This window comes from Sinocyclocheilus anshuiensis, unplaced genomic scaffold (assembly GCF_001515605.1).
Source record: "Sinocyclocheilus anshuiensis isolate Anshui unplaced genomic scaffold, SAMN03320099.WGS_v1.1 scaffold354, whole genome shotgun sequence".
NCBI classification, from domain to species: domain Eukaryota; kingdom Metazoa; phylum Chordata; class Actinopteri; order Cypriniformes; family Cyprinidae; genus Sinocyclocheilus; species Sinocyclocheilus anshuiensis.
In genome coordinates, this window is record NW_015544195.1 from 194574 (window position 1) to 204455 (window position 9882).

General features: G+C 36.9%; 2 protein-coding genes across 2 annotated transcripts in view; one reads left to right on the plus strand and one right to left on the minus strand.

Annotated features, from left to right (window-relative positions):
• Positions 1 to 1392: 1392 nt before the first annotated feature.
• Positions 1393 to 2777, minus strand: agrp (agouti related neuropeptide). Its single transcript, XM_016497143.1, has 3 exons — positions 2663 to 2777; positions 2099 to 2178; positions 1393 to 1625 (listed from the first exon to the last, which is right to left on the minus strand). The coding sequence occupies exons 1-3, from the start codon at positions 2775 to 2777 to the stop codon at positions 1434 to 1436; spliced, it is 387 nt and encodes a 128-aa protein (XP_016352629.1). The 3' UTR covers positions 1393 to 1433.
• A 4087-nt stretch (positions 2778 to 6864) lies between these two features.
• The window catches only part of LOC107696666 (V-type proton ATPase subunit d 1-like), a 6790-nt gene continuing 3772 nt past the window's right edge, over positions 6865 to 9882 (plus strand). Inside the window, exons 1-5 of the mRNA XM_016497129.1 lie at positions 6865 to 7088; positions 8569 to 8740; positions 8962 to 9140; positions 9342 to 9377; positions 9659 to 9681. Coding sequence (XP_016352615.1) covers positions 6962 to 7088; positions 8569 to 8740; positions 8962 to 9140; positions 9342 to 9377; positions 9659 to 9681 — 537 coding nt within the window. The 5' untranslated portion in view covers positions 6865 to 6961. The remainder of the gene's footprint in view (positions 7089 to 8568; positions 8741 to 8961; positions 9141 to 9341; positions 9378 to 9658; positions 9682 to 9882) is intronic.

Consider the following 9882-nt stretch of genomic DNA (forward strand, 5'->3'; position numbering starts at 1 on the left):
CACACACACACACACACACACAAACCGTGAACACACACCCGGAGCAGTGGGCAGCCATTTTTGCTGCGGCGCCTGTGGAGCAGTCTGGGGTTCGGTGCCTTGCTCAAGGGTCTCACCTCAGTCATGATATTAAAGTCATGGTATTAACTGTCCAGGAGAGTACTGGACATTCACTCCACCAACTTACAATCCCTCCCTGTTGAAAAAAAACAGCCTATGCTGGATAGGTATGTTTTGAAGCATGGCTGCTGGTTTGAGCTGGTTTAAGCTGGTTATGTGCTGGTCCTAAGCAACTAGCTCCTGCTCAGGACCAGCTCATAACCAGCTTAAACCAGCTCGTGACCAACTAAGGACCAGCTTAAACAGCTGCCATGCTTCAAAATATACCTAACCAGCATATGCTGTTTTTTTCAACAGGGGTGTTATAAGCAGGATAGTATAATTTAAATATAGTAAGTATGTCTGAAAAAGCACAATTTAAATATATTTCTTTTTCACCTGGGTCAAAACATACCTAACCAGCATATGCTGGATTTTTCAACAGGGCTGCTAGACCTGAGACTCGAACCCGCGACCTTCGAGTTATAAGTCTGACTCTCTAACCATTAGGCCTCGACTGCCCATGACTAGTTTTTAATATGTTTTATTGTAATTGTATTAAAAGGTAATTTATCCAGTATTCTTTACTAGTATTATTTCCCCCATTTTAGAATATTGTGAAGACATCAAAACTGTGAAATAACACTCAAATGGAATTACGGGAATTACTGTATGTAGGGATTAAAAATGTTAAACAGATCAAAACTGCGTTATATTTTAGCCTTTTCAAAATAGCCACTATTTGCCTCCAATTTTATGAGGTGTTTGCTTTTTCAAAAATATTGAAAGTTTTGCACGCTTACTGCATTTTCATACATTATCCACTCATTTCCCCACTCACTAGGATGCAGCTTTCCATGTAAGAAACACCCAATACATACTATGTGTTTTAACCTTTTGTAAAGCAGAAATTAATCTGTTTTTCTTCTGGCTCTCGGTGCATTTATTCAGTTGTTCACAGCTCAATTTTGATGTCAGGCGATTTGATACCTTTTTTAATTTAACATGCTACACATTTGCAATAATTCGATTTTATTGAATGCATATATATACAATATATGACAATATGAGTAGATTTTGACATTAAAATTGCAATAAAATTACACCATAAAACTGCAGCAATACAAATCTGAAATCTTAAGAGCCAAGGTGCACTCTTTATGCTTTGTGCAGCTTTATTATTAAATATTATTAACCATTATATTTGTTATATTGTAACAACTTCCCTGTGGATAGTGTGAGGCTGTATATTTACACTATCCACATATACATTCTAGAGCAGTAAAACTGTAAATGTAAAGCCACAATTAGTCATTTCAGGGTAGAATTTGGCTCTATGCATACTCATGTTTGCAGGTGTGATCCATGCTACGGCAGTAGCAGAAGGCCTTAAAGAAACGACAGTAACACGTATCGCAGGGGTTGCAGCAGGGCAGGTGATGACCCAAGCAGGACTGCTGATGAGGGATGCAGCGGCTGGGGGAACGTGTGCCTCTTCTCTGCAACTGTACAGCTTTACCCAGATCCTATGGCAACAAAAAGAAACAAAAATACTTCACCTTAGGTCAAGACGTAAACTGTGGGGGACCGTGCTTTTGCAGTGTCGGCCCCGAAGCTCTGGAACAGTTTGCCTTTGCACAGAACTGCCTCCACTGTCATTTAAGTCTATTTTAAAGACTCATCTCTTCTCCAAGTACCATCTCCAAGTAAATCAGAACATCCAAGTCACCACCTTACCTATTTGTGTATCACACTGCTGACATAGGAATGTGGGCTATGCCTTTCAATACTTCAGTGCAAAAAAAACTAGCCTATTAAAACTGCAAACAGATAATATCTTAGAAATAAAATATTTAAAAATAAAAACATGACAATTTAAATAAAATAAATATTTGTAAATAATTTTAGCACTGACAATTTCACAGTCATGAGACGTATGACCTGGAAACAAGTAAAGTCACTTGATATTAAATGCGTATGCTAAATGTCAGTTACTCGCCTCATCATAGGATCCAAGGTCTTCTAGCAGTTTTTCTTCTGCGGAGTTTATTTCAAGGTGCTCCACTCCAGGTAGTAAGTCTATGATGTACCAAACAAAAATGCACCAAAACCCCAAAAATTACAAGCTGTCCATGACATAAATTTGAAATTCATTAATTTAGTACATAATGTAACACAGAATTTACACAATGAAATACTGACCATTTTTACATACATGTTGTGTACTTCCATAATGAATAAATCATAATGTAAATGATATCCACTTGTATATATTATCCAAATATAATATATTTGAAATGTATTGATTTTGAAATAAGTAGAATTTGACTTGAAGACTGTATCAAACATTCTTTATTATTACTATTTTTCACATTTTAGAATAAGATTTTTGTAACATCCCCTATAAGATATGTGTAAACATTTGTACTGTATCAAATCACAGTAAACTGTATTAACAAAAATTTTCTAAACATTTTTAAAAGAAAAGACTATCTCTGAAATTATCGACAGAAAAAGATACACTCCGTGTTTTTGGAAAATAACATCAATCTAGAAACCTTACCTGTGTCAGATAGAGCAAAGGAGTTTTCACTACGTCTCAGGTTTGGATGTGATGCCATCACCATGACATTCATCAAAAACCAGCTGATGATCGCTATGTTCAGCATCATATTCATTGAAACCCAAAAACAAGATAAACTTCAGCCACACTTTTAGTGATCCAGTTTATTCACTGAAAAAAACAGAGTGCAGTCAAGAAACACTCAGATTGACGTTCAATGTTTGAAATCATGTTTATGTTTGTGAGCATGTAGACAGATAGATTGTAGATTGTATTTTGTATTTGCATTGGTTTGTATTTGCCATACAGTATGTAAGTGGATCTGTTTGCACATGCACATGAATAAGTAAAGTATGTCTGACTTACCTGCAGGGTGTCCAAGGCTGAGGGTCTGCACTGGACTCTGTGATTTATAAGGTTCCTTGAGGTGGGAGGTGTCCCACATGGTCCTGGTCAGTGAATGGAGGTGTGGTCTCTTGTGCCTGGCACAACCACTTAACTCCCACACAAACACTGACACACACATAAGCCCATGCACTCATCACATCAACACAGGAAAAGAGGAATATATAGAATTTGGAGGATGGTGAACGCTATTTCAGACTTTGATATATTCAACTTGAGTTAAATGTATGAAATTATATGAGAAGTATGAAAAATGCATTGCTGCTTAGTATAGCTCAGTAGGTATGAAACATGGTGCTGCATTTTGAACCAATACTCAGAACAAATATTAGTTAAATATTGTTAAGTTTTGGTTATGGCTTATTTATATTGCAGCAAGGCATACTTATAGTTTTACGACTTACACATTCGGTTTTTATATTTATACATTATTTATAATTGGAGTTCATTTGCAAAAACAGATAACTCTATTGTTTTTAACAATATTCAAAAATCATGTTTTTTTTCATTGTGCATTCCAATTAATCTCAATCAAACTGCAGTTGGGTTATTTTGATTAGGTTAAAAAATAACTAACAAATACAGCTAACTAACACAATAAAACACAATAAAAACATGATAACATAATAAAAAATGTTTTTGCAAATAAACTCTTAATTTATACTTCATACTCCCCCATCCTATAGGTTTAGTTAAAGCTCAGTACTGACCAGTAAACACTTCATTATGAAGCTAATACAGCTCCAATCAGCTGATGACTCCAGCCTGCTGTTTTAGCGCTGATGACGCAATACAGCATCCATTTGTGAGGAAATAAATTGTTTATGAGTATGAAGTTCAGTACTTCTCTTTGTAAGGTCAGATTGGTCTGAATTGTTTATAAGTGACAACCAGAATGCGTAATTAACAGAAACATGTGTTAGAGCATTTTGTATGAAACAAACAGGTCAAGGCAGCATTAGTAGTTTAGATATTTGAAGACTGGTCTATAAAGTCTATGGCATAGATACAACTGTATGGTGAAGCTCTCTTTTTTATAATAAATAAACAAGTAAATAAATATTGTGTGTATGTAATGCTTAAGCTGTCACCAGACAATTTCTCATCAACAAATATTTGGTGCTATTTTAAACTACGACATGCTTTTAGCTGACTAGTATTAAATTAAGATGATTTGAGTTCATATCCTGCTTTCTGGAACATATAAATGGCATATTTGAAGAAATAATGGACTGAGCGTTTCCGCTGAAAGACACTTTGTGAACATTTAATTTTGCAGCGAAAATAATTGATCAGAGGGCAGTGATGAGTTCACAGAAATCTGTTCATTGTTCATGTGAAAATGTACATTAATTAATAATCTTCTGGAGAACAGCATCATCTGAACAAGTTTCTCCATTTTATAAGTTGGCTACATCAAGTATAATATTAATGGTAGCTACTTCTTCAGAAGCTGGCAGAGTGCACCATACACACTGCCTTTCAAAAGCCATTGGCCTTTAATTAATGAAGAAAAAACATACTAGTTGGTTTGTAAGGATGGTGTATAAGCTACTTGAAAAAAAAAAAGATTTTTTTTTTGCCAAAGGAAAACATTCACATTTACATTCACATTGAAACATTCAAGTTAACCAACAAACAAACAATAAACGTGGAATCATTAGTTTGAGGTTCTGCTCAGGGCCTCTGCTCAGGTTATGTGTAGGGCTGGGCTGAGATCAGTGTTTAAGGTTTGATAGTCAGATGCTCAATCACATGAGTTCGTGTGTGTGTGTGTGTGTGTGTGTGTGTGTGTGTGTGTGTATCCGGGTATCCGCAACTTCCCTCATTCAGCTATGGGAATTCCGACTCATTTTCTCGAATCGGTTCTTTTGAACAGTTCATTTGAAAGATTCTGTCTTTTTTTTTTTTTTTTTTTGAGGGTCCCAGCGTTGCTTGTTTATTTACTTTCAAAGCAATTTTTAACATTCTACGACCGATCATCCCTCATTTAAAAATAAAAATAATTTAAGTGCAACAACAACTTCGAAAAGACGAGTCCATTCTAATCCATAATGACTCTAAATATCTGAATGGGGGTTCTTATCAGAGTCTCACTCTACTCCAGGATCAGTTATTTATGTGCTGGCCCCAGTTTGCCCTGAGAGAATATGGGTCATCTTCTGATCTGAGACCTGCTCCTGCTGGCACAAACCCATGGCCTGACTCAGACAGGCAGCCAGGAGGTGCTTACACATCAGACTCTCGTTTCTCCGGAGCACAGAGAAGGAGAAGGCAGGGCATGGGCAGTAGTGACAGGACGTGAAGCACGTGTACAGACTAGGGGTTGAACGACTTCTGATTTTTTAAAGTCGACTTTTATGTGATGAAAGTCGAGTCGAAGTCGACTAGTCGCTGATGACGTCATTAATGAACACATAAGTCTGGAGCTGTGATAAACACCTTGTGCACAGCTATGGCATATGACACAGCGCTGCCCACATGGCTATTGCTCCTAGAACAGCTCTTTTATCAGTTCTTTGGGTCGTTATATTTCTCACAGATTTCTGCTCATTCTAAATCAGATACAGATAAAGTAGCACAGTAAAGATTACATTCATATGAATGCATTAGTGAGAGCGATTGCGTGTGTGAATTAATTCTACCTGGCAGCGTCTCTCTACTAGTAGTGAAGCTGTGGAATTTAGTTATTAAGAAATATATGCTTGAACTTTTCAGTTTCTAAGCTATTTTATTGAGAAATCACAGAACAGTGTTGACAATACATTTCCGCGCTGAATGATTCTGTGCGCGTGATGTACGCGCTACTGTCTGTAGCCTATGTGTGTGCGTTACAGTGCAGCAGCGCATTAGATTAGAACGGCGATTAATTTACCTGTACAATAAACTGTTTAAAACGTGCATTCTCCTGTTCAATTTCGAGCATCCAGTAATATAATCACACATGTCTTGTGGAGCGCTTTCAGAGTATGCATTTATTTGTCATTTGAACTGTTTGGAAACGGAGCGTAAATGTGGAAGTCCTTCAAGGATTTCTTATCCTGTTGCGCCCTCTATAGGACCAGCAACTAGTCGACATCAAGCTTAAAGCGTCATGGCAGAGCACTGAAGTCGACTAGTCGATTAGTACAGACGCCCTGATCCCCCTAACACCTGAAATGCCTTTCGACCGCTAGGTGATGACAAACATGTGACAGAGCGCTGGTCCACCAGGTCCAACGCCTGAAGAGCACATTGGCCAAACACAAACCGTAATGCTATTAGTAGGTCAGGTATCTGGTTTGTCTCCGAGTAAGTTCTCTGAAGGTCTTTCAAAGCTGCTCAGCAACAGAAAGCAGAGATGAGCCCATAATGCACCAGAAAACGTGTTCATGTTTCCCGCACCACCGTATCATCTGTTCTTTTACGTCATCGCGGCTCTAGTCTAAAACTAACGTTACAATAATGATTATTTCTGTTTCCGAATGAAATTAATAGGCTAATTGTTTATCGTTATGTGTTATTGTATTGCAGTGTACCAGTTTAGCAGCTAGGATTCAGCTCAGAATAAAGTCATTTTGAAATTAAAATGTGTATTTACAATAAGCAAAACTGAAATGCATACATTTTTCGGGTAAAAAATACACACGAATTTGTTAAAACGAAGTGCTTCGTATGTGTATTGATTAAACTGCCATACAATAAAGCTGTAAACAATCCAGGATTCCTTTTTGTAGTTATTCTGGCTCATTTAATCAATCAGACCAGTTCTGTGAACCTGTTAAAAAAATTAACTGAAAAGATCCGACTCAGAAGAACGATTCTTCACGAATCAGACAGCATTATCACTCAAGACTGCACTGGGTTACATCTCTCTCTCTTAAGCTAGTACACCGGTAGTGTTATTTTCATACAATGCCTTTCTCTGAATTATATTTTAATGTGGATAATGGTTATCTGGAGGGGCTGGTGAGAGGTTTTAAGGCTGGTATTTTATCTCAGGCAGATTATTTGAATCTCGTTCAGTGTGAAACTCTGGAAGGTGAGTCGAGTGTGTGTTGGTTGCTAACGTTAGCTGATCTGCTAGCTGTCCCATTTTATTTGCGATATTTCTACATACCGTTGCGTGTCGTTATTGACATTTATCGTCGTTCAAAGATGCAAAACCTAATTTTATAATTGTTGTGGTAACTCGCTGATAAATCGTCATATATCTATAGCACATCCCAGCTAATGTCAGTTAGCTTGTTTTTTTAGCCAGCATTTAAATTCCCTTTAGCAGGTGAAGATCAGTTTTCACGCCCTTATATATTCCTCATTTTCCTCAGACCTAATATTAAGTTAACAACTGAAGCCCTGTAATCATTATATTATGTTACTCTCACTACTAGTATTTAAATGTACATGTTAACTGTGATGCTATCAGCAACACATTCAGTGTATATTAGCTATTTTCGGACTTGTTTGTTTACGCGTTCATTTTATGTGATTGTACGCGAATGTTTAGAGCACGGCTCTATTTTAATTATGCACAGTGTACAGTACAGTATTATTATTATTATAAGGCCTCTGTTTAACCTGACTGACTGACGAGTTACCAGCGCATCACCTTTCTATTTCAACGTCGTTTTTAAAAATGTTCAGTCGGGTAAGAGATTAGGAGCGTTTTATGCAAGTGTTCGAGATAAATAGTAAATGTTTACGTGTTTATATAAATGAAAGATGCAGGTTTCATTAAAAAAAAAAAAAAGGTAGTTGATGGTGCTGGTCATGTGATGCATCATGACGTCACTTCTGTAGGATGGGCAGATTCTTCTTCAACCTGCGCTCATATAGCCTACTGCTGTGTGGAGAATTTATGACTTTGTGTAATTTTCCTCTGTCGGCAAGTTTGCTCTAATTATTTGAAGCACATATTTGCTTTAATTAGAAAAAAAGCAATTATGCCCAAACTTTTATCGGATAGAGTTTGCCTTCTACTTTATGTGTATTCTGTAAAATTTAGGAAGAAACTTTGACTCATTTATTATATCAATGCAATCAGATACATTACCCGGCAGGAACCATGCTGTTTAACTTACTGTTAATTCCTCTTTGCATAGATTTGAAGTCTTAGAACTCATAAATAATGATTGAAGATTATGATCTTTCTTACTGATTGAGATGTCCTTTGTTTATTTGTTCAACCTGTGCTGCATTATATCCTAATATTTCACACTTTGCAATGAAATTAGTCCTTTCAAAATAACCAGATTTTTTGCATTATTTGAAATTAAAACAATATTTTTTATAAATGTATTAAATTATAGCTAATTTGGTCTCTTCCTTAAAGAATCAATGGCAAGTGACTCACTTGGAATTTTTGTCTCTGTTTTAGGGAACTGGAAATTGTTTAAAAACAGTTCCGAGATATAGAATATAGAAAGCACTGCCAGAATGCAACCCTTTAACACTGAGGATTGAGGTTTTGGGTTTACAGATAAAATCAGTTAATAGTTTTCTTGTTTTGTTTTTTTCCTCAGACCTGAAGCTTCACTTGCAGAGCACTGACTATGGAAGCTTCCTGGCCAATGAAGCCTCTCCCCTCACTGTCTCCGTCATTGATGACAAGCTGAAAGAGAAGATGGTGGTTGAGTTCCGCCATATGAGGAATCAGTCTTATGAGCCTCTGGCCAGCTTCATGGATTTCATCACGTGAGTGCAGTTAAACATCAAAGAACATAAACAAACCACGCTTCAAATTCACACTGCATGAGGCGTCACATATAATATTGAGCTCCTGTAATTTACAAATGTATTGTGTTTAGTGAATATCCATAGCCAATAATATTTTTGTTTGCTTTCACTGCCGTTTTTTGACTTTTGACCTCTCAGCACCCATTATTAAGCTCTTTTCCATCTTACTGCTTTTTCAGATACAGCTATATGATTGACAATGTCATCCTGTTGATCACTGGAACTCTCCATCAGCGGGCCATTTCAGAGCTGGTGCCCAAGTGCCATCCGCTCGGCAGCTTTGAACAGATGGAGGCCGTTAACATCGCCCAAACTCCAGCAGAGCTCTACAATGCCATCCTGGTGGATACACCACTTGGTAAGACGGTCTGATATGAAAAATTCACACGAGTCACATTCACTTCATGTTTTGTAGACAAAGGAAGTCGGTGAGTTGGGAATCTTGTCAGTACTTTTTAAGCATTCAGAAATGTTGTGAAACGACTCAAAAACATGTTCTAAATAATGCCAAGGTGCTTATTTCTACATCACAGTTAATGGCTGTTTCTGTTTGTTTCAGCTGCTTTCTTTCAGGACTGCATCTCTGAGCAGGGGGGTCTGGGGCTAGTTATCCCACTTTTTACTACTCTGTATATTTTTCAGTGTATGTTTGTTTTTGGAAAATCAGTTTCTGTTTAGGCACATACCAAGATGTTATTTGCATTAAATAGGAATAGTCGATACAAATACTAAGATAAGATGAACATGAGAAATAATAATGAAAAAATAATCATAATAACAACAAAATAGCGATAAGGTATATAGGATTACAAAGTGCTAGGCATGTTACCAGCGCAATGTCAATATTACAACAGTTATTATTATAATTATATGAAATAATTCGCAACACTCTTTACAAGGTCAGCCTTGTGATGGAATATACTAGAATGTAAATCTTAAACATTCATTAGGAATTTTCATATGATATGACAAGTATGCATAAGCACAGAAACCTGCTGGTTTGTCTTTGTGCGGGTCTCAATCTTATTTATTTATTTAGTCATTTAGCAGACTATCTAATTTTGACCGTGTGTGTGTGTGTGTGTGTGTGTGTGTGTGTG